Source organism: Cnephaeus nilssonii (genome assembly GCF_951640355.1).
Source record: "Cnephaeus nilssonii genome assembly, chromosome: 14".
NCBI classification, from domain to species: Eukaryota; Metazoa; Chordata; class Mammalia; order Chiroptera; family Vespertilionidae; genus Cnephaeus; species Cnephaeus nilssonii.
This window is the reverse complement of record NC_137085.1, coordinates 28,441,625-28,469,391: the sequence shown is the minus strand read 5'-3', so window position 1 is coordinate 28,469,391 and position 27,767 is coordinate 28,441,625. Positions and strand designations below refer to the sequence as shown.

General features: G+C 41.5%; 1 protein-coding gene across 1 annotated transcript in view; it reads left to right on the top strand.

Annotated features, from left to right (window-relative positions):
* The first annotated feature begins 791 nt into the window (after positions 1-791).
* The window catches only part of MELK (maternal embryonic leucine zipper kinase), a 66,573-nt gene continuing 39,597 nt past the window's right edge, over positions 792-27,767 (top strand). Inside the window, exons 1-8 of the mRNA XM_079791266.1 lie at positions 792-923; positions 8,068-8,163; positions 9,436-9,521; positions 11,426-11,542; positions 16,017-16,160; positions 17,013-17,081; positions 18,850-18,942; positions 25,944-26,042. Of these exons, the coding sequence (XP_079647392.1) occupies positions 8,106-8,163; positions 9,436-9,521; positions 11,426-11,542; positions 16,017-16,160; positions 17,013-17,081; positions 18,850-18,942; positions 25,944-26,042 (666 nt within the window). The 5' untranslated portion in view covers positions 792-923; positions 8,068-8,105. The remainder of the gene's footprint in view (positions 924-8,067; positions 8,164-9,435; positions 9,522-11,425; positions 11,543-16,016; positions 16,161-17,012; positions 17,082-18,849; positions 18,943-25,943; positions 26,043-27,767) is intronic.

Genomic DNA, 27,767 nt, shown 5'->3' with positions numbered 1-27,767 from the left:
TCTTTCCTGTGGCTATAAATTTTTTTCCCCCTAGACCAAGTTATCATTACAATTGTAATTTATACAGCGATGACCATTCATACGCATAAAGACCAAACAGTAAAATGTATTAGAAAGACTTCATGCCCTAACCGGTTTGGCTCAGTGGATAGAGCCACTGAAGGGTCCCAGGTTCGATTCCGGTCAAGGGCATGTACCTTGGTTGCGGGCACATCCCCAGTAGGGGGTGTGCAGGAGGCAACTGATCGATGTTTCTCTCTCATCGATGTTTCTAACTCTCTATCCCTCTCCCTTCCTCTCAGTAAAAAATCAGTAAAATGTATTAAAAAAATACTTCAATTATGATGCTGGGTTGGTATTTACGGTACCTTGAGTTATCTAATGGATAATTTGGTTTCTGGGGGGTGTTTATTCCTCGTGGCAACACATTTCAGTAAGATCTGGCGGGGAGGACTCGGATGAGAACCGTGACTACTAGCGACTTCTTTGCAGATCAACTTTAGGACACAACGTCGGAGAGTTGAGTTCTGCGGACACTCTGTGTGTCCTCGCCACTGAGAGAATCTCCACGTGCCTGCCCACCCCCGCGGGAAAGGCTTATCCCAGTTGGAAGACGAACTCACCTCAGCTGCCCCAGGGGCCACTTGCCACTCCTACTCCTACTCCCAGACATGCACTTCCTGCTTCCGGTCCGAGGACGAACGCGCGCCCCCGTCGCACTGAACCGGCTCTGCGCGCGCCCCCGCCGCGCCCCGCCCCTTCCGGCCCGGGAGGTTTGATTCCTTTGGCGGGCGGAAGCGGCGTGAACCGCAGGATCTAAAAGGCACGGAGCAACTCTGGGCACTCGCAGCTTCGCCCGGACCCTGAGCGGGACCCTCTGTCCCTGTGCCCGGCCGCGCCCTGCCTGGCCCTCCGCCCCTCAGGTCAGTGTCTCCCGCCGGTGTCCCGGCCATGCGGGGGGCCGGCGGCGAGAGCCCGGTTTGCTCCCAGAGGAGAATTTTACCGGAGCCCCCACCTTACTGGTCCCGTCCCCTGGATGAGATATTTAGCTTTTCCGACCCCCCCGGTTTTCTCCTCTGTAAGTGGGGATAATGATCGTACTTACTTACAATAAAGTAGGTGCAGGCAAAGCCTTTGCCACCCAGGAGGCTGCAAGAGATGGGAATTCCGATGCCACGTTTCCATGACCCTGTCTGTCTCTGCGGAAGAAACCCAAGCGTTTCCAGTTATTTCTGTTCGTGCAACTCGGTTTACGGGGGCAGTTCCGTAGAAAGGAAATGTGTAATGTGTTATCACCCCTTTCCCTTCTCCCTTTACTTTCCCAAAGTAGTGGCTTTCAAGAGGCTCACGCTAAAAGGGGAATCTGTATCAGTAAAAGGAGCGGCTCGCACCCGGAAACCTGTGGGAGAAAGGGACACTCCCAAAGGAGGGCATCCCGAGAGAGTGATCAGGCCTCCGACACCTAGGATGAGTAATTGTTCTCGAGCTTCACCTTTGCTATTTCTCTTCGGTTGTGGAATGGGGGAAGGTGGAAGGAGGGCGTGTATCACAGGTGCCTGGAGTTTTGCTCAGAGGCCAGTGATTTTTTTATTCATATTTTGGTTTCTGTTTACCGTATCGTGTGGAAGAAATCAGAAATGCCCTTATTGCACCTCATGGGCCTATTTCACCAGCGGATCTTGCCATTGTATCTACTACTGTGGATCAAGGAGATGAGCAAATCAGTCCCTTAACACCTTTAGGCACGAATGTCTCTTTGCTGGTGCTCTCTGAAGCCTCTGCAAGGGAGCAGGACAGAATGTTAATTGACTGTATTACAAGGCACATAATAAGCTATTCTGTATTCTACCTCTCACTTGAAATATCCTCAGAATCAGTGTCTTACCAAGCTCACTAGGTAAGGCAAATGTATTACTCATCGATGAATAGCATAGTCTAAAATTTAGGCCCTAAATAATGCCATGTTAATAAGAAAATGACCCCAATTTGTTGCTGTCCTATAAAATTTAATGATAAACCTCCTCCTATTATCTAGGCAATTTCTTGTTTCCTCAGAGAAATTCAAGACCTCCAATTCTTTTTTTAAACATTTATTTATTTTTAAAATCTTTATTTTTGAAAGTATTACATAGATTACATACGTCCTCCTTTTTTCCCCATTAACCTCTTCCATCCTGCTCCCCCCCCCCCCCCCGCCCCACCTCCCCCACTTGGCTCTCGCCACCCCTTTATCTGTGTCCATGGGTTATGCTTATGCATACAAGTTCATTGGTTGATCTCTTCCCACCCACCCTCCCCTCCCAATTCTATTTAGCCACACTCACAAGGACATTTAGGTGTTTGATTGGGGTCTAGTTTCCTTCTTCATTATCTACATTTGAGGGGCTGCCTTCCATTTTGACTGATCATATACCTCCTTTAGCAGCTATAAAGTTGTATTATTCCAATCATAAGTCTTTTCTGTGTTCAGTATTTCCAAACTCTAGAGCAGTGGTCTGCAAACGCGTTAGTCAACAGAGCCAAATATCAACAGTACGATGATTGAAATTTCTTTTGAGAGCCGAAAACCGACTTCTGCGCATGGGCCACGAAGTTTCTTCTTTTTTTTTTTTTTTAAAATATATTTTATTGATTTTTTACAGAGAGGAAGAGAGAGAGATAGAGAGTTAGAAACATCAATCAGCTGCCTCCTGCACACCCCCTACTGGGGATGTGGCCGCAACCAAGGTACATGCCCTTGACCGGAATCGAACTCGGGACCCTTCAGTCCGCAGACTGACGCTCTATCCACTGAGCCAAACCGGTTTCGGCGGGCCACGAAGTTTCAATCGCACCGTACGTGTGCGCCCGCACGTGGTATTTTGTGGAAGAGCCACACTCAAGGGGCCAAAGAGCCGCATGTGGCTCACGAGCTGCAGTTTGCCGACCACTGCTCTAGAGGATCCCAGCTCCACACCTACATTTAAAAACCAGGTAAAATCTATCATTATAGCCGTTTGCAGTATAAACACATTTTCTTATACAGTAGCAAAAATGATGTTCCCTGGATTCAATAGATATAATGCAGGCCCACATAAGTAGTATGCAAAGACAGTCTAATTTGAGGGAAGGGAAGGGTATATAAAGAAAATATAAGAAAGTAAAAAAGAAGGTGCAAAGGTGACTTTTTATATACCCTTCTGGCCCCAAGATTATGGCCAGAGGGATAGCAAGGTCACCAAGAATAATTTGGAGGTTGCCAAGGACTTGTTTTAAAGTGTTTTCAAGTCTGACCGAGAACTCTGACATTTAAAAAAAAAAAAAAAAGAAGGTGCATGGTTTGTTATATCCCTTGTCAGGGGAAGTGATTTCTAACATCTTACCGATTGCTTTCTCTCTCTGTGTGGCAAGTTGAAACGGCCCAGTCCTTGTATGGTATTTAGGCGTGCAGTAGTGGCAATTAGGATTCTTGTATTTTTTTAAGGCCTACTTCATTCCCTTTGTGTTTCCTCTTTAGCCCTTGTGTTCTGGATACCGAAATACTGCATTAGTTGGGGATTTGCTCTCCAGTGAACCTGATAGTCCACTTTTACAGCAGACAACTTTCCAAACAGATTTATAGCCTGACATTCTTCCATTTCCAATCTAGTCTTTCTCTTCTCTGTCATCAGGATTCCAAATATTTCTTAGCATTGTGTTGACCTCAATACCTTTACTGCTGTTACTGACTGTTTTGAAATTTTTTAGTCTTAGGATTTCTGTTTTGGTTTTCTTTTTTTGGGGGGTGGGTGGGTGGTGGTGGTGTGGTTCTACTTCATTCCCACATTTGCAGCACTGACAAATGCACTTTCCAAGATTTCTGAATTAGTACTGTTGTTAAGGATATTTCTAATCCTGTCCCTTAGGTGCCCAGTGAGAATCGATTTGTCCTCTGTGGTGTCTCCTTGCCTAGAGTAACTTTTGCCACTCCAGTGGAAGCAGAAATATTTCATTTTATGTCACCAACTTTCCATCAGCTTGAGGGCCTGGCTGTGCTTCTGCTGTTTTCCTACCCCATTCATGCAGGTTAAGCAAGATTAAAAGGTCAACCTGCTTATTAAGTTGGTCCAACGCCATCCCTTCCTAGGAAATGGCTAATATTGTTTATTGGATCATGTCTTTTGCCCATGATCTTTATCTTTCTTGGTATTTCAGCTTTGATGTTGAGACTAAGACCAGTTGTTGTTTTTTTTTTAAAGCTGATTGTTTTTCTTGAGTTTTGATATTTTTTCTTTCCAAAGCTTCTGCTCTAGTGTTCTATTCACTGACTAAATTTTTGAAGACTTTTTACTACTGATAATAATTTACCTTTTATCTCTGAGTAAAATGATTCATGGAATCAGAATGCTTTAGGCATTTTAAAAGGATATTTTATTTTTTTAAATTTTATTGAATTTATTGGGGTGACATCTCTATATATAAAAACCTAATATGCAAATTGTCCCCTCGGGAGTTCAACTGGGAGACCAGGCGTTTGATAACTCGCTATGACGTGTGCTGACCACCATGGTGCAGAATGAAGGGAGGCCCCAGTCGGCAGCTGGAAGGCCCTGATCAGCCCTAATCACTGGCCAGGCCTATGGACCCTACCCGTACACAAATTTCATGCACCGACCCTCTAGTTGGTTAATAAAATTATATAGGTTTCAAGTGTACAATTCTATAATACATCATCTGTATAGTGTATGTGTTCACCACCCAAAGTCAAGTCTCCTTCCATCACTATTTATTCCCCTTTGCCCTCTTCTACCTCCCCCACCCCCTAAAAGGATATTTTGAAAATATTTTTTGTGGTTCTTGATTTATAGCCTGACATTCCTCCATTTCCAATCTCCTACTCTTTCTCTTCGCTGTCATCAGGATTCTAAACATTTCTTAGCATTGTGTTGACCTCAATACCTTTACTGCTGTTATTGACTGTTTTGAAATTTCTTAGTCTTATTTCTTTTTTCTTTTTTGGGGGGGGTGGGGGGAGGGTGTGTGGTTCTATTTCATTCCCACATTTGCAACACTGACAAATGCCCTTTCCAAGATTTCTGAATTAGTACTGCTGTTGAGGGTATTTCTAATCCTGTCCCTTAGGTGCCCAGTGAGAATCGATTTGTCTTCTGTGATGTTTCCAGGCGGAACTTTGCTTTTGATAATTTCATTTCATTTTTTTCTCCACCTCAACTTAAGAAGATGACCCATCCTCACTGTAATAAGGACCTTGCCAATTACTTTATCTTTTTTTTTTTTTTTCTCCTTTATAAACCCACTGTACTGCTGAGGTTGAACTCACACTCTCGGTCTTCCAAAGTCAGGACTTCGTGGGTTAGTAACATGCTGATCACTCAGCTCTATATAAGACAGGATGAAGAACAGAGAGACCTTGAAGGTTGTGAACATGGTCATGCTGGCCACCCAGCAACCCCAGAGCCCTCAGCAGGCTTGCTGGATCTCTGTCTTTGGTGAAGGGAGACTATCTGGCTCTAGAAATGAGCACTAGCACCAGGTTTCAGCTACTGAGAGGCAGTGATCAAGATGTATGAGCTCTGCTCTTTCCAGGTGGAACTTTGCTTCCCAAGTTGGCTGTGCCCAGCCTTTCAGATTGTTAGAGAGAATAGGGTCCTGGCATCCTGAACCCTGTGCTGCCAGAGCTAATCCACTGCTAGGTCACTGAGGGAGATTTGTACACAGGAGACAGGCCAGGCAAAGGAGGATCTCATCACTAGCTGGATCTTTGCCTCAAGCCCCTTTGTGAACTCTAGAGCCCTAGTGTGCTGTGCTGGACTATATGGAAGATTCTTTGTGCCTGACTCAGTGACCTCCATTTCCCTGGGCCCCTCTGATTCCTGTTTGTCTGGGGGTGGGGGCATTTCTTCCAAAGGTTGAAATCTTGTTTTGTCCTACATTAGCCTCTAGGAACAAGAGTCCCTTGAGAAGTCATTTCTGGGTAGGTTCACCTTTCACCCCGTGTCTTCCTGTAAAGAGAGCTCCACTTTGTAGCACCTACTCAAGTCCTAGAAGTTGACCTATGTATGGACACTTTTAGAAAATTTATTTAGAAATACACTTCCCAGAAACTTTCTTTTCATAGTTTTACTTTTTTCTTCCTTCTTGGCTTCCATGAAACTGTATTCTTATTCTTAGTTTTCTAACTGTTCTTTCTCTGCCTCTTCCTCTTCCCACTCCTAGCTGGTATGGGAGAGGACTTAACTGTCTGCATTGTAAAGATTTATCTTTTTTAAGTCTTGACACTAACTAATTGATTTTGTGTATGTGTGAAATGGAGACAATCCAGTGCTTTTTGTTGTTTTTCCCATATGGCTAACCCAGATCTAAATCTACATTTCCATTTGCTGGTACCTCTAAAAGTAGTTTTAGTTCAGTACATGTCAACTTTTTTTTCCCTCTGGGATCTTTGCACCTAAATTTCTTCTTTCTGGAATAGTCTTCCTCTTATTCTTTTTGTGCCAACAACTGTTAAAGTTTACCAACCAAAGACCACTAAGAACACATCTGTAGTAAGAAACATTAGGTGTTTTTAGTTTGCTGCTGCAGGAGACACCATTCTCCCTAGGACCTTGGGGTGTCTCAGTCGGAGTGAGTTGAAAGGGGCGTATAGGATTTGGGCTTATGCTGCGTGGTTTTAAGAAGGGATTAGGAAAGCTGTCAAAGAACTGGGGCATTTCAGCATTTGGGTGTTTTAGAATACTGTGGGGCTGAGGATGTCATTGGTGAGAAAGCAGCAGTAAGTCAAATAAAGGATCACTGTCATTTTAACCGTTTTGTATAGAAACATTGTTTACGTGGTCATGTCCAGGTCCTGTTGGAAACATTGTTCAAGTTTTGGTAGGAATATTCAGTCTGATTACCAGCAGGGTTGATGTTTTTTCTCACTTCTCATCCTTTGAATTAGATCTCGGCTTAAATATTACCTTCTCAGTGACTCATTCTAACTACTGTTGCTTGTTTCTTTCCCAGTATTTATTACAAATTATAATAATTTAATTTTATTGTCTGTTGATTTGCCTTTTGTCTTCTCTGCTAGAATGCAAGATCCATGAGGGCAGGAACCACATTTTGTTTCTTCTCCCTTATAGCTTTAGTGTCAAGTGTAGGTCTGGCACATCATAGGTGCTCAGTAAACACATGTGTGAATAAATGAATGAATAAAAGAAAATTCAGATTAATTGTCTGACTACTTCTGCAAAATGCACTGCTAATCTGTAGTTAAATTCAGCTAAGAGCATATCCTCTGCAAGTAAGACAAAGCTAGTATCAGTGTGAGGGCCCTACTCAATCCTATGGCTTTTTGTAATTCTACTTAATTTTAAAACTCAGGAAGACAGAATAAAATAACTACCTAAGACTTTCACAACAAATTTTTATATATTGTTTGATATATACTTAAGAGTATATGATATGTACTTCAGAGTATATGTAAATATGTGAAGCATAATAATAAAATATGTATTATATGTATCTTAAAATGGTATATTATTGAATCTTAATTTGCAGTTCCCTGATGACTAATGAAGCTGGGCATTTTTTTTTTCATCTTTTATTGGTTATTTGTGTTTCTCTGTGAAATGCTTTTGTATTTCATTTGCTTATTTTTTCTTTGGTTGTCTTTTTCTGTATTGTAGGCTTAAAGTCTATGTATTCTATATAAAAATCCATTGTTATAAGTGTTGCAAATATTTTCTCACATTTATGATTTTTTTGAAATGATGCCTTTGGATGTGCAGAAGTTCTTAATTTTAACATTGTTTAATGGAATTTTTATAATTAGCACTTTAAAAGATCCCATTCTGTCTGGAAATCATGACACTATTCTATTAAAAGTTTTAAAGGTTTACTTTTCACGTTTAAGTCTTTACTTGATCTGAAATTGATTTTTATGAATGGTGGGAGATAGGAATCCAGTGTTTTTTTCATGTGGCTAATCAGTTTTTTCAGTATCATCTATGTGCCCAAGACTTATTTATATTTGCAGTTACAAGAGTGGAGGACATAATCTCATACTAGTTCCTTTTTTGATCTTGTACTATTTCTGTTTTACAGGTTCTTTTTGTGATTTTGAGTAAACTTCCAGCAGAACTATGAAAGATTATGATGAACTTCTCAAATACTATGAAATATATGAAACTATTGGGACAGGTAATTGTTATTTTCTCTTGGGGAGAGAGGATAGATCAACTATTTGAGAGTCTAGTGTGTTTGGGCCGTCACGAGCTTTCTGGTCTAACTACGTAGTTTTAAAATTCTTCAACCTACTTTAGTTAGAAAAAGTGGAGCAAAGGAGAGGAAAGGAGTAGGAGAGGCCTTGTAAGTCATTTTATTTAGAATAAAAGTCATTTGGAGAGTGATCTGATCTTTGTTTCTAAGGGTCACCCTCTCTGCTTGCTTGTAAAAGGATTGGGTAGAAAAGGGCAAGGGCCGAAGCAGAGAGATGTTAGGAAGTTATTGCAGTAATGCAGGTGACCAATGCTAGAGATGATGGTGATTTGGACGAGGCTGATAGTAGGGAATGAAGGTAGTGAAAGGGGTGAGATTCTGTATACAGACATATACATATATGTGTGCGTGTGTGTGTGTATTTTGATTTATTGAGGTATTACACAGTCAAAAATGCTAAGTGCACCAATCTTGATGGACTTTTACATACATCTATACGCCTATGTTTCCTGATCAGATCAAGACATAGAGCATTTCCAGTCAGTACCTTTCTTTTTACCTCAAGGAAACTACCATTGATATATTTTGAAGATATAGCCAACGGGATTTGTTGATGGGTTGGATATGGGGTAGGAGACAACAGAGAAGGACTAAGGATGGCCAACCCTTTGGCTTTTGGCCCGAGCACCTGGGAAATGGAGTTGCTATTGACTGAGATGGGGAAGGTCATGGGAGGGACTATTAGGAGCTTCTTTTTAGAAATGTGAAGTTGGCACTTTCTTTTAGATACTTAAGTGTAGAAATTTTCCCACTTTTGATACAGTTTTAAAACATAATTGTTCATCTTCCCAGTTTTAAAACTGAATGGAAGTTTCATATTACTTGACTTTTGTGTCGGCAACTTTACATTGTATTCTAGCAATATTAATTATAAAGCAAATTTGATTGCAATGTTAATTATAAAGCATATTTCTAAAGGATGAATTTTGTTTTCTTGTTCGTTAAAAAATTAAAAATATACTATCATGGTAAAAAAAAAATCTTCAGCTAGTCATTGGATTGAGGAGAGGTTAGGGTCATGGCTAACACTTTGGAGGCCACAGGAAGAAAGAGCCATACACTTCTAGGAAAGTATGGATTGATAGAGCCTTTTGAAAGCATATGGAGCAGTGTTTGTGCCCGAGTCTTCAGTTTGCTCTGCTATTGATATTCGGGTTAGTCTTGCTTATCTCTTCATAATTTTTCTACACTTAGGTGGCTTTGCTAAGGTCAAACTTGCGTGCCATATCCTTACTGGAGAAATGGTAGCTATAAAAATCATGGATAAAAATGCACTGGGGGTAAGTTTAAAATTATTTTAAAAATATTTATACATCAGTTTTGTGAATGAAAACCCAAATTTGTTCTAATGTTCTAGAATAATATTATTAGAATAATATTTCTCTTGCATTTAAATTGCCAGTTATGTGTAACTGGCAGGTTTTAAAAAGCAATCTGAGGGAAGGGGTTACTTTGTCCTTAATTTTAATGCAAGGCCAGGGCGTATGTATGAAACCTGTAGGATCCATTTTTCTGCAGTTGTTTCATGGTCTTGAAGATGTTTCTTGGTATTCAAATACTCTAACTCAATGTTACCTATTTTATGGTACAGGTGGATCTTACATCCTAGAATTTTATCCAAAATAACCTTAGTAGTTCTCTAATGAAACCCTCCTTTTCTTGATCAGCCTTTTTTCCCCCAGGATTGAGATGCTCATTACCTCCTAATGCAGCTCATTCAATTTGTGATCTTGGCTATAATGTACATAAAGTTTTTTGTTTTTATACTGAGGAAAAATTTGTCTCTTTTATTGATCTTTTTGGGTCTATTGTACCCTATCCAGTATTTGTACTCACCCTGAATGGTCTTTTTTTTTTTTTTTCTAATTCTATGTATCATCCTTCATATGGTTTAGTTTTAACTGATATTTCAGGCTCTTCTTCAATATTTTTGTTTATTGAGCTCAATAATATACTTACTGAGCAAATAAAAGGCATTAGAAACATTTTTTCTTGAGCCCTCATGAATGAAATCAGTGATTATAAATCTGATTAAATTAATTTCCTTAAGCAATGTAAGCTTTAGTTGCAACTTTAGTATGACTTATTCACTTGAACACTACAAATACTTAAATAGCAAACAAAATGTGTATTGTTATTACAAAGTGTGTTACCAAACTGATACTCAAAATTCATTCTAAAGCATCAGTGTGATAACATTAATTCATTAATTTATTTGTTCTAATTTTGTTTTTATATTTTCTGTTGTTATGCTTATTTTAATTACTTCCTAGTACTTTAATAATATTTTGATTACTTCCAGGGTTTTAGCTATCCAACTCCCACTCCCCCCAAAAGAGAAAAAAAAGATTATCATATTAAAATAGTCAAAGTTACAATTGATTCTTGGTCAAGACCTGACATCTGGTTACATGGTCCTAGATAATTAAGCCACAGATCATTAGATTAAGTCCCTTTTTATAATAAAGTTTTACATGTTACTTAATGGATATCTATATTTTTGTCTTTAATATGGACTTTGAAATTCTTTCAGCTTGGCTTATCCTCCTTTCCAACCAGCTTTTTATTTTGAAGAATTTCAAGCCCCTAGAACAGGGGTCCTCAAACTTTTTAAACAGGGGGCCAGTTCACTGTCCCTCAGACCGTTGGAGGGCCGGACTATAGTTTAAAAAAAACTATGAACAAATTCCTATGCACACTGCACATATCTTATTTTGAAGTAAAAAAACAAAATGGCAAAAACACCCGCATGTGGCCCGTGGGCCGTAGTTTGAGGACGCCTGCCCTAGAAAAATTGGAAAACCGAGACAGTGAATATCTTCATACCTTTCACCTACATTTTTATGGAACATTACTAAGAATAAAAGTGGTAGCTCAGGCATGCACACTAAGTAGAGTTTCTGTCATTTTCTTTGTTTGGAATGCAAACCTTCTAAGGGAATTGGAGATTTAAAAATTTTCAGGACTTTGTGTTATCAATCCACATTAAGTTTGTCTTTCATAAAACCCTCAAGGCCTTTTTTATGTATATACAAATAAGTTTTGTTATATTTTTCTGTATTGTGGAACAATTTGTTTTGAGGCTGTGATTGCTTTTGCTACTCAGTATTAATCTTTTTATATTGCTTCTTGGAACACTTCCCAAATTGGTTTATTGCACATTGAATACATTGTTTTGCCACAGAGTGATTTGCCCCGGGTCAAAACAGAGATTGATGCCTTGAAGAATCTAAGACATCAGCATATATGTCAACTCTACCATGTGTTGGAGACAACCAACAAAATATTCATGGTTCTTGAGGTTTGTAGTATGTTACAGAGACCTAACTGTGTTTGTTCACTGTTTTAATCTGTTTGAGCTGCTATAACAAATATCACAGACTGGGAAGCTTACGAGCAACAGAAATTTATTTCTCACCGTCTGGCGACTAGGAATTCCAAGATCAAGGCACCAGTGTGGTTGCGTGAAGGCTCTCTTCCAGGTTCTGAACTGGCACCTTCTCGCTGTGTGCTTACATTGTAGACGGGCCAAGGGATCTCCTGGAGCCTTTTTTTTTTAAAAATTGAATTTATTGGGGTGACATAGGTTAATAAAATCTATAGGTTTCAGGTGTACAATTCTATAACACATCATTTGTATTTTGCATTGTGTGTTCACCACCCCAAGTCAAGTCTCCTTCCATCACTGTTTATTCCCCCTTTACCCTCTCCTATCCCTCCCCACCCCCCACTCTCTAGAGCCTCTTATTAAGAGCACTGATTTCCTTCATGAGGGCTTCACCCTCATGTGCTAATCACCTCCCAAAGGCCACCTCCTAATACATCTTTGTGGGTTTAGGATTTCAACATATGAATTTTGGGTGGGAACAAACATTCATACCATTTCCATTCACTTCATCAATTGTTAAGAGAAAAGTACATTTCACCTGAAATATTAGAATAAATGTTAAGGCTTTACCTGTTTGAGTTCTGTCTATAACAATTTAGATGAAATAGACATCTATTATAAATTGGAGATTCATTGTAAATGTACCCTTTCTAATACACTCTTAATGGGGAGGTGTGGTTTAATGGACAGAATATGTTAGAATTTGTCCCTAAGGGGAAGGATTCCTTTTAGTTTATATAGTGTATATGGTAACAAATTACCACCACTTGGTGATTTAAAACAACAGAAATTTATTGTCTCACAGTTCCAGGCTAGAAAACTGAAACCAAAGTGTGGGCAAGGTTCATTCTGGAGAATCTGTTCTTTGCCTCTTTCCTAATTTCTGATGGTGGCTGGTAATCCTGGGCATTCCTTGGCTTACAGATGCATCACTCTATTCTCTGCCTCTGTCTTCAAATGGTCCACCCTAATCCAATATGATGTTATTTGATTTGATCACATCTACAAAGAACTTGTTTACAAATAAGGTCACGTATACTGGTACCGGGTTTTAGGACTTCCAACATACCCTTTTTGGAGAACACAATTCAACCCACAAGCCTTCAGTGTATGTATTATGCAAACCAAACTCATTTAAGTTTTCCCCTGCCCTTTTTGGCTTGAAGCTTAAAGTCTTTAGAACTTGCATCATTCATCTCTTGTTTCATTTCCCTTAGTCTCAGCCAAATAATTTGTAACTGCACATCATTTTCACAGATTAGCTCTGTTTTAAAAGCACATTTTAAAATTTATAATGCTGAAAGTTTTGGACCTAGATCCATTTTCTCTTTATTATACCGTAGATCCACCCACATGGTCAATAGTGTGATTTTAAAAGTCTTTTTAAAATGCTGATTCCCTTGTCCAATTTAAATACTTAAAAAGAACACACACACAAAACCACTACCAACAAAAAACCCTTCCGTGAACCTACGGCAAAATTGAAAAGGTATAACAGAGTGTATATTAAAAAGTAAAATTCTCTCTGTATCCCTGTCATCCAGTTTCTTTTCTCCTGAGTAAATCACTTACTTTTCTTGTGTTTCCTATAGATTTTCCATGTACTTACAAATGCTTATTTTTATTTGATACATATGTATGTGTGTGTAGCTTATTAGTTTCTGCCACACAAATGGTCACATACTATATTATTCTGTATCTTGTATTTTTCCCCTCACTTAACATTTTAGCTTGGAAACTGTCTACATATGTGCATTTATAGAGATTTTTGATGTTTTTGCCTTTCTTTACTTTATTTCTTTATTTGAAAATATAAAGTAGTCTTTTTAATGTAAATTTTATTGGATAGCATTGAAAGAGATTGATTATTGCGGTATAATTCACATATGATAAAATGCACACATTAGGTGTACAGTTTGAAAAAGGTACACACCCATGTACTTGCCACCCCAGTCAAGGTATAAAACATTTTCATCACATAGGAAAAGTTTCTTCTGACCTTTGATGTTAATCCCTGTAACCTCATCTACCCACTGCTCTTCTCAACAACCACTGATTTGATTTATGTCACCACATATTAGTTTTATCTATTCTAGAACTTGATACAAATAGAATCATATGACTGTCTCTTGTGTTTAGTTTCTTTTGTTCAACAGAATGCTTTTTGCAAGTCACAATATCAATATATACACTTGTACCTTGCTTTTTCACTTAATACTGGAGATTGTTTTATTTCAGTTCATGAAGAGCTTCCTCTTTTGTTAAATTATGTTTTTGAGAGAGGAAGGGAGAGGGAGAGAGAAAGAAACATCAATGAGAGAATATCCATTGCTGCCTCCTGCATGCCCCCTACTGAGTATTGTGACCACAACTGAACCCATAACCTGGGCATATGCCCTGATTGGGACTCTAACCAGCGACCTGTTGGTGCATGGAACAAAACTCAACTAACTGAGCTACAGTGGCCAGGGCAAGAATTTTTTTTTATGGCTGCATAGAATTTAATTTAATTTTTTTATTTTTTAAAAATATATTTTATTGATTTTTTTACAGAGAGGAAGAGAGAGAGATAGAGAGTCAGAAACATCGATCAGCTGCCTTCTGCACACCCCCTACTGGGGATGTGCCTGCAACCAAGATACATGCCCTTGACCGGAATCGAACCTGGGACCTTTCAGTCCGCAGGCCGACGCTCTATCCACTGAGCCAAACCGGTTTTGGCAGAATTTCATTTTATATCTGTGTCATAATTTACATAGTGTGAACATATTTGAATTGTTCCCAGCCTTTTGTTGTTACAAACAGTGCTACTGTAGTGAATGATCTTGAATGTGTGTTGTTTTTGTTGTGAGAGTATATCTGTAGGAACAATTTCTAAACATGGAACTATGAGGTTAGAGGCTATATACTATCCTATATAATAAAAGGCCAGTGACCATTACAGCGTAATGACTAGTACTACCGATCGACCAGTTGCTATGAGGTGCATTGACCACCTCTTGGTCCCTCCCCCCAGCCCAGAGGCTCCGATCGCTGGATGGCGAACGGGGAACCACAGGGAACCAGGGTGGGTGTCAGCGGTGGGACAGGACTGGGGACTGGCGAACAGGCGGAAGATGGCCCTGATTGCAGGTTAGGTCTAGGGACCCTACCCATGCATGATTTCGTGCACTGGGCCTCTCGTGATAGTATTTTAATTGCTAAAATGAAATGAAGCCTTAAATGGAAACCCCAGTTTACAGAAACATGGAGCTGCTCTGGAGAAGAAGGGATGGAAAGCCTAAAGCTTTGTGCTCTGGTATCCATTCTCCAGAAGCTCTGAGGAGCCTCTGTAGAGCTGGGCTCCTGGTACAGACTTAACCCTTTGCACTCGCTTGCTTTTTTCTCGATTCCTTTATTCTAATGCTAACTGTGTCGAGTCACACTCGACATCCAAGTGCAAAAGGTTAAAGTCACTGGTCTTCGGGTTGGAGAAGCAGTAATTGCTGCTGGGTTTTTGGTTTCAGATAACTACACTAAATGTGCATTTCCTTAAGATGAGAAGGGGTTTTAGTACTTTGCCATAAAAATATAAAACCCTGAATGAACTTAAAAATTAGTGGTAGTTGGTTCAACTTCTACTTACTGGTAATAAAAGCTCGAGATCAAGAGTGTTGTTCTTTTCTGGAATAATTGTTGATTTGTTTGATCCTGAGAGTGTATTTTTGAATTTGCTTCACTCAGTTCCCTTGCCTAAGTTTAATTACTATCTCTAAGTGAAGTATGTTTTTTTAAAAAACAATTTTTTTTTTTTATTGATTTCAGAGAGGAAGGGAGAGAGATAGAAACATCAATGATAAGAGGGAATCATTGATTGGCTGCCTCCTGCATGCCCCCTACTGGGGTTTGAGCCCGCAACCCAGGCATGTGCCCTTGACAGGAATTGAACCCGGGACCTTTCAATCCGCAGGCCAAACACTGTCTATTGAGCCTAACCGGCTAGGGCTGAAGTATGTTTTTTATTTTCAACTAGAGGCCCGGTGCACAAAATTCGTGCATTTGGGAGGGGTCCCCAGCCTGGCCTGTGCCCTCTCACAGTGCGGGAGCCCCGCGATCAATCTCCCCAATGGGGTCCTCGATGGATTGCCCCAAAGAGGGAGGCTGGAGCTGCCGGGACCCGCCTCTGCCCTGCACATGCAGCATCACGTGCGCCTCACCACACATGCAGCCCTGCCCACATGCGCGTGTGCCCGTTGCGCACGCAGCCTCCTGGTGATGGATTGTTATGGTGTGAGGGCATCACGGCGTGAGGGCATGATGACCACATAGGCTTTTATTAGTATGGAAGATTCCTCTGACGTGAGTTTTGTAAGTGTAACAATATCTGTGTGACTCTGTTGCTGTTAAGTATTGCCCTGGAGGAGAGCTGTTTGACTACATAATTTCCCAGGATCGCCTGTCAGAGGAGGAGACCCGTGTCGTCTTCCGTCAGATCGTTTCTGCAGTTGCATACGTGCACAGCCAGGGCTATGCTCACAGGGACCTCAAACCGGTAAGTGACTGTCACAGTTAGATGGTCACCTGAGAGTTCAACATTATTTACTTGTTATGACTAGGTTCTTTCTGTTTAGAATCTATCTTTGCTCCCCACAACCCCCACTATAATATGTCACTCCCCGCCTCCTTTTGACTTCTGGTAGGGTTTTTTCAATGGACTTATTATTGACATTCTATTTATTTGCCAATTGGGTGTGACATTATAAATGTTTTTGTAATCAGCCATGGAAATAAAAACTTCAGAATTTTATCTCTAGGAAACAAGAGTTTTAAGTACTTTCTTTGAGTATATTCTCATTGAATATTTTCCATTCAGTTCTCTTCTTAACCCCATCTTCCTTTAATTTTCATTCTATTACGCCTCAGACAGGAGAATAAAAATGTGAATACTCTTAAGACTGCAGGCTCTGACTAATATGGATGGTGGTGAACATGGATAGTAATGTTGCCTGGTACTAGGGACAGGGACCTAGAAAAGGCCCAACAAAATATGGCAGTGTTACTATCCTTTTCCTGTTGTTTATACTCAACCCTAAGATTTGAGCTCACTCTTTTGTTTAAATTTGCCTTTAGCACACATTGTTTACTTGTAGTTGAACCTCAGAGCACTAAGGAGAAAATGGTTTATGCTAATGTGTTTTGAGGGGAAGTGGGATATAGTTATCAACATTCTCCTCTCTTCCTTTCTATACTTCTTATCATTTAATTATTTTTTAAAAATGATTTTCACTCCATTATACCCAGGTTTTTAAATATAAAAACCTTAAATTGTTTTTTAGAAATGGCTAGAGGTGGGATGTGTTATAAGGAAGTCATTATAGTTATGAAAAGATCTTTGTTTTTCCAGGAAAATTTGTTGTTTGATGAATATCATAAAATAAAGCTGATTGACTTTGGTCTCTGTGCGAAACCGAAGGTAAGTGCAGAAATAAAAATGCATCTATTTCCTTTGTAAATGCACACTAAGGTGTGTTACCTTGCACTGACTTTCACTAAGTATTTATTGAGCCTGGTTGCATCCATTGCGAAGGATGTTAAATTCCATCCCTTTTATGAGTTCTCTAAATGACTCTGACATATAACCAAGACAGAGAACCACCAGGTCCAGGGTTGGTCGTGCTGAAGACCCCATGGGTATGCTGAGAGAATTTGCAGTGATATGAGGCCATCACAGCATGAATGCTGAGTTGATCATGTGTTTGCAGTTTGAGTATGTTGCCACTAGATGATGCCTTTGTTCACAGGAGTTTGGGGAATTTATTGCAAATCTATTCTTTGTTATCCAAATGGTTATATAACTAACAGTTACATTTTGAGAGATGGTCCCCTTTCCTTATAAAAGAAGGAAAAAGTCCATATGGGCTTTTTAAATTATACTGTTACGTGTTTTCTTAATTTGCATTCCACAGTTGAGACTGGCATTTTCCAGCGTACCTTCTCTTTGAGGTGACTTTGAACTTTCCACTTCTGCTGTCTGCAGCAGAGCTCCTGTGTGGCTGCCTGTTGGAGGCTGCCTCCTGAGGTCTCTAATGATGGTACTCACAGTCTCTACAACAAGCTGTCCGCACTCATTAAGAATGTTGGAATTACAGACCTATCCGAGCCCTTTGTAGCCCACGGTTATTTCCTGCCCCAATCAGAATTAGCTAGGTGCACAGGGAAATCAGATTTTGCCCTTCCGGCTGAATGTCTGATTCTTTCTGATTTTTCTCTCCTTCCCTCAGTACTTCAGAAATTGTCAGTGGAGCCTTGTGTCTTGACACCAAATGATAGAAGGCTTTTTTTTGATTGACAGGTATATAAAGATAAAACATACTTTGAGCAGATAAACTGGTTTAAGCCATGTTCTCCACAGCAGGCAGTGGAGAATGTTTGTGACAGACTCCATTAGCCTTTGCTTGTGGCTGCCACAGATTTGACACACACAGACACCACCTGAAAAAGCAGTGGTGGGCAGAGAGCGGATTGTCTCAGCTTTCTGCTGAAGAGCTCATTTCTGGGCATGTTGTTACAGTTGTAAATGCAGCCTCACAATTTCACAAATCCTTTGCCAGTTGTAGAACTCTGTACGGCAGGTGTGGGGCGGTAGTGTCATTTTCCACCGTGCCTTGATATTTCTGTGGGAAAGCTGAGGAGGCTGAGCAGATTCCTCATTTTGCTGGATCTGGAAGTTCAGGTCGTGATTGGTGTTACAACTGAGACTAGAAACCAGACTCCCAAAGCAATGTTCTGTGTAACATATTGCTCTCTTCCCTCTAAGGAAAAAAGAAAGCTCTTCTTCTGTATTTACAGGAAAGGTTTGATATTGGAGATAGCATCCAGTAAAGAAATAATCTTTTTTCCTTGAGTACTTAGGGGTGTGGAGACATGGATGCTTGGAAGGATGCTAAGCTGATTATTATGCAAATGGATTCTAGGGAAGTATGAACTGACGTGGCTGCGCTCAAGGGAAAAGGATTTGTTCGTGCTAGGCTGTGGTGGTATTGGAAATCCAGAGAAGGTGAAACCACACGTGCATGCGTGCATGTAGGCAGAGAATATTGGGTTGGCCCCAGAAGTTTTTTATTATTTGGGGTAATTCTTCATCTAGCTTCTCTTTGCTTGTGCTGAAAGAATGTTTATCAAGGTTTTAATTCTCTGGAGGGTTATAATTAATAAGCGTTTTATTTTTATCTTATCGGCAGGGTAACAAGGATTACCATCTACAGACATGCTGTGGGAGTCTTGCTTATGCAGCACCCGAATTAATACAAGGCAAATCGTATTTGGGATCAGAGGTAATTATTCATTGGTTAATTCAATATACACTTATTGGTGACCTGTAGTGAATTAGGCACTGTGCATTGGGGATATAGTGATGAGGTAATCCTTGTGTTCAGAGAGTGAGTATGTAAAGTAAAAAATGAAATGAACAAGTTGCAATAAATATAGTAATACATAGTACACTTACAAAGCAAGGAGCTATTTCTGGAGTCCTTCTTGTGGTTGCTTTTGTGTTAAACTGTTCCATAGTTTAGACTGGTTAGTCCAGCCAGGTAGAGCACAAGGCCAGGGTGCAGGGTCAGTTTTCAGAGATGCTGGTTAGCACAGAGAAAATCTATACTTTGTCCATAGCCAACTATTGAAGGCCAGCAACGTAGGAGGCCCAGCTCAGAAGGCCTGGTCATTGCCTGCTTTACCACTAGCTGCTGCAAGATAGCCCCTTCTATTCTCTGGAATACTAATTTTGCTGATATTAATATTGTCAGAAATGTTTAGTCATCAAAAACTCAGGAAATGCTTGCTGGGATAAACAGTTTTCGTTAGTTCAGGACATCTACAAATCTTTGTATGTTCTTGTACGGTCCGATCCTTTGGGAGGGGACCATCACAGATAGCTAGTTTCAATTTTACTTGCCTACAGAATCCACTTTTTATGTGGAGTATCTTTTGGAACTAGTGTTAAAACTTTGAAATATGCCAGTTTACTTTATTTGTAAAACAAAGATGGGAGCTTGTTTTTGGTGACTTTTTATTTGTATATAATCTCAAACTTAAAGAATAGTTGCAAATATGCAATGAGAAACTTCTGTATATATTTGGTCAAATTCACAATTATTTACATCTTTTCCTATTTGCCTTATCATCTATCTTTATCTTTGTTTATATATATGTATATATATATATATATATATATATATATATATATATATATGCATACTGTTTTTTTGAACCAATTGAGAGTGATTTGGACATACCTCTTTATCATTGTCTATGTATATGTTTCCTAAAAGCAAGGGTCTTCTCTTTTTATAACTGTACTTTAGTTGTCAAAATCAGGAAATTTAACATTGATATAATTTATTTAATCCACAATTCATATTCAAATGGTGTCAATTGCACCAATAGTGTCCTTTACAGCTATATTTTCCCTTCAGTCCAGGATTCAGTTCGGACTCATGTATTGCATTTATTTTGATTTTTAAATGTTGTTTTTTTTTAAAAAATTAACTTCAGAGAGAGGAAGAAAGGGATAGAAAACATCAATGATGAGAGAGAATCATTGATCGGCTGCCTTCTGCACACCCCACACTGGGGATCGAGTCTGCAACCCAGGCATGTGCCCTGACCGGGAATCGAACCGTGACCTTCTGGTTCATAGGTCGACGCTCAACCACTGAGCCACACCAGCCAGGCCCATGCATTGCATTTAGTTGTCTTGTTTCTTTGGTCTTCTTTAATCTAGAAGAGTTCCTTAGGCTTTCTTTATCTTCCTTGACCTGGACATTTTTGAGGAAGTCAGTTATTTTGTAGACTATCCCTCAGTTTGAATTTATCTGATGCTTCCTTATGATTAATTCAGGTTAAGCATTTTTGGCAGAAATACCACAGAAGTGTTGTCACCTTCTCAGAGCATCGTAGGAAAGGGAAAAAACTTTTACTGAGTATGTATCATAATTCTGGAATCATGCTATATCTCCTCCCCCCAATTGTGGTAAAAAATTCACATAACATGAAATCTTAACCATTTTTTTTATTAATCTTTATTGTTGAGATTCTTACAGATGTCCCTCTTTCCCGCCCCCCCCAGCTCCCCTCCACCTGGTTCCCACCCCACCCTAGGCCCTTGCCACCCTATTGTCTGTGTCCATAGGTAATGCATATATGCATACTAGAGGCCCGGTGCACAAAATTCATGCACTGGGGGGCGGGTGGTGGTGGTTGGGGTTGGGTGTCCCTCAGCCCAGCCTATACCCTCTCCAATTTGGGACCCCTCAGGGGATGTCCCTCTCACAATCCGGGATTGCTGGCTCCCAACTGCTCACCTGCCTGCCTGCCTGATTGCCCCTAACCACTTCTGCCTGCCAGCCTGATCACCCCCTAACCATTCCCCTGCCAGCCTGATCGACACCTAACTGCTCCCCTGCTGGCCCGATCTCCCCCAACTGCCCTCCCCTGCCAGCCCGATCTCCCCCAACTGCCCTCCTCTGCCGGCTTTATCGCCCCCAACTGCCCTCCCCTGCCAGCCATCTTGTGGCGGCCATCTTTTTTTTTAAAAAAAATATATTTTATTGATTTTTTACAGAGAGGAAGGGAGAGAGATAGAGAGTTAGAAACATCGATGAGAGAGATACATCGATCAGCTGCCTCCTCCTGCACAACCCCTACTGGGGATGTGCCCGCAACCAAGGTATATGCCCTTGACTGGAATCGAACCCGGGACCTTTCAGTCCGCAGGCCGACGCTCTATCCACTGAGCCAAACCGGTTTCGGCATTGTGGCGGCCATCTTGTAACCACATGGGGGCAGCCATCTTGTGCAAGGGCGTGATGGTCAATTTGCATATCACCTCTATTATATAGGATAAGATCTTTGTCTAACCTCTTCCTGCACACCCCCACATCCCCTTCCCTTTGAGAACCATCAGTCTGTTACATTTCCATGCCCCTGATTCTATTCCATTCACCAGTTTATTCTGTTCATCAGATTTTTTATTCACTTGATTTTTAGATTCAATTGTTGATATGTATTTGTTGTCATTTTGTTGTTCATATTTTTTATCTTTACCTTTTTCTTCTTCTTCCTCTTTTTAAAGAATACCCTTCAGCATCCTATCTAATAATAGAGTAACATGTAAATTACCATCACTCTGCTACGCCCACGATTGGGCGGCGGGAGGCTGGGGGGCGGGACTTGGGGTGGCCTATCTGGCCATTGAGAGGCACGGATCCGCTGCCACTGAGGGGGGCTACCCTGCTGTTGAGAGGCGCAGGGGGCGGAACTCCCGCCCCCTGTGCCTCTCAACGGCCAGATCTGCGGCCGCTGAGGGGGCCTGCCACGGACACCCAGCTGCGCCTCTCAACAGCAGGGTAGCCAGGTGTCCGCGGCAGCCCCCCTCAGCGGCCGTTGAGAGGCGCAGGGGTCGGGAGTCCCGCCCCCTGCGCCTCTCAACAGCAGGGTAGCCCCCCTCAGCAGCTGCGGACCATCAAAAGTGTGGGAGCTGGGTGCCTGTCTGCTCCGGCACCAGGCCTTTCAGAAGCCTCCGCCGAGCCGGAGGCTTCTGAAAGGCCTGGTGCACCAGTGGACAGGCACCCAGCTCCACCGCGAAAAGCGAAAGCGTGTAGGGGACCCTACGCGTGCATGATTCAATCATGCACTGGGCCTCTAGTTTCATATAATACTGGTTTGGTGGTGATGAACTCCTTTAGCTTTTTCTTGTCTGTGAAGCTCTTTATCTGATCTTCAATTCTAAATGATAGCTTTGCTGGGTAGAGTAATCTTGGTTGTAGGTTCTTGCTATTCATCACTTTGAATATTTCTTGCCACTCCCTTCTGGACTGCATAGTTTCTGCTGAGAAATCAGCTGACAGTCATATGGACACTCTCTTGTAGGTAACTAACTGTTTTTCTCTTGCTGCTTTCAAGATTCTCTCTGTCTTTTGCCCTTGGCATTTTAATTATGATGTGTCTTGGTGTGGTCCTCTTTGGATTCTTCTTGTTTGGGGTTCTGTGTGCTTCTTGGACTTGTAAGTCTATTTCTTTCACCAGGTGGGGGAAGTTTTCTGTCATTATTTCTTCAAATAGGTTTTCATTATCTCTCTCTCTGCTGGCACCCCCATAATTAGGATGTTGGTACACTTGAAGTTGTCCTAGAGGCTCCTTACACTATCTTCATATTTTTGGATTTTTTTCTTCTTTTTGCTCTTCTGGTTGTTTTTTGCTTCCTCGTATTTCAAATCATTGATTTGATTCTCAGGATCCTCTAGTCTACTGTTGAATACCTGTATATATTATTCTTTATTTCAGTCAGTGTATGCTTAATTTCTGACTGGTCCTTTTCCATCTTTTTTGCATTCTCACTAAGATCCTTGAAAGTCTCACTAAGTTCCTCGGAGGTTTCTAGAAGATTCTTGAGTAACTTTATAATTGGTTTTAACTCTATATCCAGTAGTTTGCTTTCTTCCATTTCTTTCATTTGTGAGATGTTTCTTTGTATCCGCATTTTGGCTGCTTCCCTGTGTTTGTTTCTATTTATTGGGTAGCTGCTAAGTCTCCTTGAGTTGATAGAGTGGCCTTGTGTAGTAGATGTCCTATAGGGCCCAGTGGCTCAGCCTCCCCAGTCACCTGAGGTGGACACTCTTGGTGCACCCCTTTGTGGGCTGTGTGCACAGTTTTGTTGTAGTTGAGCCTTGATTGCTATTGATATCACTAGGAGGAATTGACCTCCAGGCCAATTGGCTGTGGGGACCAAATGCGACTACAGAGGGAGAGCTGCTGTGCAGGAGACACCCTTATGGGGCAGGTCTTGCTTCAGTGAGGCTTTGATGCTCACTGAGTCTGACCCTTGAGTGTGTCGCTTATGGATGTGAAGAGTTGTAATCTGGTATGGTTTCACATTGACCACTGGGTACACTGCCTCTTGGGTCTCCAGGGAGGTGCAAAGTCAGCCACTGCCTGGGGCCATCCTGCAGGAGCTACAGAGAGATCTACAGATTCCTCCTCTTTGTATTGGGTTTGGAAGTGCCCAGGTGAGGCCTAGCTGTGAAGCAAGGCAGGCTGGTGCTGGTGCTGGGTCTTGGGCCTTTTACTGATAGGTTTGGGGCTCCCTGACCCAGCTTCAGCTTGTTTGACAGATTTTTAGCCTGAGAAAGGACAGACCATTCATATGCAAAAGCCGCTGTGCACAGCTTGGGTGAGGTTGTAAATTGGGTGGGGCGGGGTCTCTGGGAATCATTAGGGTGGAGCAAACAGAAATGGCTGCCAGTAAGCCCTGCACTGGGGAGGTCCCAGCAGGGTACAATGAGCAATGACCACTGTAAGCACCTCCGTCTGGAAGAAAGCCTCCCCCGAGTTTCTGCCCTGATGCCACAAAGTCCAGTTTCTCCTAGTATGTGTCTGAATCCACCAGAGCCTCACCCGGCACTGGAGCTCAGAGGAAGTGGGAGCTTGTAAATTCAGTTCGTGGTGCCGGCCTTTTAAGAGGAGCATATGGGTCTCCAGCAGCCTGTGTGTCACTCAGCCCCAATTCGCACTGGTTTTTACAGTCCGTAGTTCTTACTGCCCGTAGGGACTTCTTTCCCCATCTCTGGAACCCTGCGCTGGGGGTCTGGTGTGGGTCTGGGAGCCCTCACTCCTCCCGGCAGCCTCCGCAGAGGCAATCTCCCTCCTGATTAAAAAAGCCGCACACCTGGGTGCCGGGCCAGCCTGTTCCGTGCCTACGCACCTCCTACCAGTCTCAGTGCGTTTTCTTCTTTACTTCTCAAGTTGTAGTACTTCACTCAGCCAGCTTTCCTGTGGTTCTGGATGATAGTTCTGTATTTTAGTTGTAATTTTTATGTGGTTAGAGGCAGCAAGTATAGGCGTTTACCTATGCCGCCATCTTGGTTCTCTCTCCTTAACCATTTTTTTAATCCTCACCTGAGAATATGTTTATTGATTTTAGAGAGAGATGAAGTGAGAGAGGGAAAGAGAGAGAAACATTGACGTGAGAAAGAAAAAGTGATTGGTTGCCTCCTGTACACACCCCGACCAGGGATCAAACCTGCAACCTATGTGCCCTGATTGGGAATTGAACCCAAAACCTTTGGTGTACTGAGCTACCCAGCTGGGTTTTCTTGTCCAATTTAGTTTGATTTTCTATCCTTTTTTTGCTCTTTTTACCTCTTAAAATTTTCGTAAGGCTCAAAGGAGGGTGGGAGCTGTGACTTAGCCAACAGTGCTGTCATTATTGACAAAGGCCAAATTCCGCTTGTATAAGTAGTTAGTGCTTAGGACTCATGGGGCACTCAGCTATCTTATATAAAGGTTAAGCTCCTCTCTGGGATTTTGAGATTTGTAGGGCTGTTTGTGCTGGCAGGCTCATTTCTAGCCTCTGTGTTTGAAAAATCAATCGTTGAACTTTATTAAGGTTTCTGTATATAGAGAGGACTTTGCAGTGCAGCTTATCACATTTTCAGATTATCAGTAGTAAATTTTAAGGCTTGTTTTGTCATCCTCATGTGTGTTTACATAACCCTCATATGTAATAAACCCTCAGTAGCATTGTAGAATTACCTTTCAGAATCAGAGACCTGCAGATTCCTCCTCCTTTTCCTTATTGCGCCCAATCCAACCCAATCAATTGGAAATTATCTATAATAATAAAAGCGTAATATGCTAATTAGATTGGGTAGCTGAACGACCTTCCGGATGACCTTCTGGACAAAGCCACGGCGGTGGGGGCTGAGGCAGAGGGGTTAGGGGCGATCAGGCAGGCAGGCGAGCAGTTAGGGGCGATCAGGCAGGCAGACAGAGGGGTTAGGGGCGATCAGGCAGGCAGGCAGAGTGGTTAGGGGCAATGAGGCAGGCAGGCAGGCAAGCGGTTAGGAGCCAGTGGTCCTGGATTGCGAGAGGGATGTCCGACTGCTGGTTTAGGCCCCACCCACAGGGATCCCTGCAGAATCGGGCCTAAACTGGCAGTCAGACATCCCCCAAGGGGTCACGGATTGCGAGAGGGTGCAGGCCGGGCTGAGGGGACACCCCCCCCCCCCCACCCGTGCACGAATTTTGTGCACTGGGCCTGTAGTTTTCTATAAACAGAGTTCAGTATTAAAGGAGAGTGCACTGAATTGGATGTGCACTGGGTGGCCTAGGTGACTGGATAAGTCTTCCTTTCTGGACTTTAGGTCCCCTGTCTGTAGAATGAGCAGGTTTAATTGGATGATCTCACAGCTCTGTGAAGATTCTGTAACTGTTATGTGTACTGCCCTTCTCAAATATGTTCTAAATTTTTTTGGAATTATTTATTATTTTCTTTCAGGCAGATGTTTGGAGCATGGGCATACTCTTATATGTACTTATGTGTGGCTTTCTACCATTTGATGATGATAATGTTATGGTTTTGTACAAGAAGATTATGGTGAGTACTCCAAGGTATAAATTTCATTGTAAAAGTTTTCTGTACTGCATACTAAATACTTCCACTTGTGAAAGTACAAAAGCAGGCAAACGTAATGTATGCTGTTAGAAGTCAAGATAATGGTCACTCTTTGGAGGTGGAAGTGACTGGAAGAGGGGCATGGGGCTTCGGTTCTGCCTTGATCTGGGTGCTGGTTATACTTGTGTATTCAGTTTGTGAAAATTTATCAAAGTATACCCTAATATGTACTTTTCTATATGTATAATATATTTCTTCAATAAAAAGCTTAACAAAACAAAAAATTAAAGGAAATAAACATTTAAGATGATTTTCCTGGTAAAAGTTTTTGTTTTGTATCCTGAAATGATACTTTAGTTAGTTGCTGTGTTAAATCAAATTTTCCTATAAAATAAGAAAAACTTTCTTTTTGAAGGTAAAATATTTGGTTTAATGTGTAATAAAACTAAGCTTTGTTAAATCATATGTGCCAGAGATAGAAAGTAGATTTGTGGTTATGGGGTGGGGGGAAAGGTGGAGTGGCAGTGGGGAGTGAATGGTGATGAGTATGGGACTTCTATTTGGGGTGATGATAACATTCTGGAATTAGATAGTGGTGATGGTTGCACAACTTTGTGAATGTACTAAAAACCACTGACTTGTATACTTTAAAAGGGTGGATTTTATGTTGTGTGAATTATACCATTCAATTAAAAAAACTGCCTTAGCTGGTTTGGCTCAGTGGATAGAGCATTGACCTGCAGACTGAAGGGTCCCAGGTTCGATTCCAATCAAGGGCACATGCCCAGGTTGTGGGCTCAATCCCCAGTAGGGGTGTGCAGGAGGCAGCCGATCAGTGATTCTCTGTCATCACTGATGTTTCTACCAGTATCTCTCTTCCTATCCCTTCCTGTCTGAAATCCATAAAAATATATTTTAAAAAACACACCCAAAATCATATATAGCAAGGGAAATGGTAAAATTCTTTTTAAAGAGTTAATATTTAAAATGTTTTTTAATGCCCAGCCAGCATGGCTCAGTGGTTGAGCGTCGACCTATGAACCAGGAGGTCATGGTTCCATTCCCAATTCTATCCCTGGAGGGATAGAAACATCAATGATGAGAGAGAATCATTCATTGGCTGCCTCCTGCACTCCCCTACTGGGAATTGAGCCCGCAACCTGGGCATGTGCCCTGACTGGGAATTGAACCGTGACATCCTAGCTCATAGGTCGATGCTAAACCACTGAACCACGCCAGCCAGGCAAAGAGTTAATATTTAAGGCAAGCTAGCAAAAGAAGATAGGTGAAGAAAGAGCACCTGTAGCAAACCAGGGTCAGACCGGCCGAGCAGCGTCTCTTGAATTCAGTTCTGTTGAACAAATGTTTCCTGGTCTTCTTTGTGTGAGATACTGGTGGGTTATGAACAAAGATCTATGAAACTTGGTCATTGTTCACCAGGACTTGCTTTCTTGTTGGAGACAGAGCCAAGGCTGTCTATCTCAAAAGGGCAAGAGGTCAGGGATGTCATATTATAACAGAGGGATAAATGAAGGTAATACAGGAGCCGGCATGGGATTTGAAAGGAAGTGAGGTTTGAGCAGGGCTTTAAAAGAAGTGTAAAAGTGCTTCCGAAAGGGATGTGGGACAGAGCATGCCTGGTGGAGTAGACATGGAGGCATTAGATGGGAGAAGCATTAAGAGAAACGGTGAGAGGTTTATGTGGCT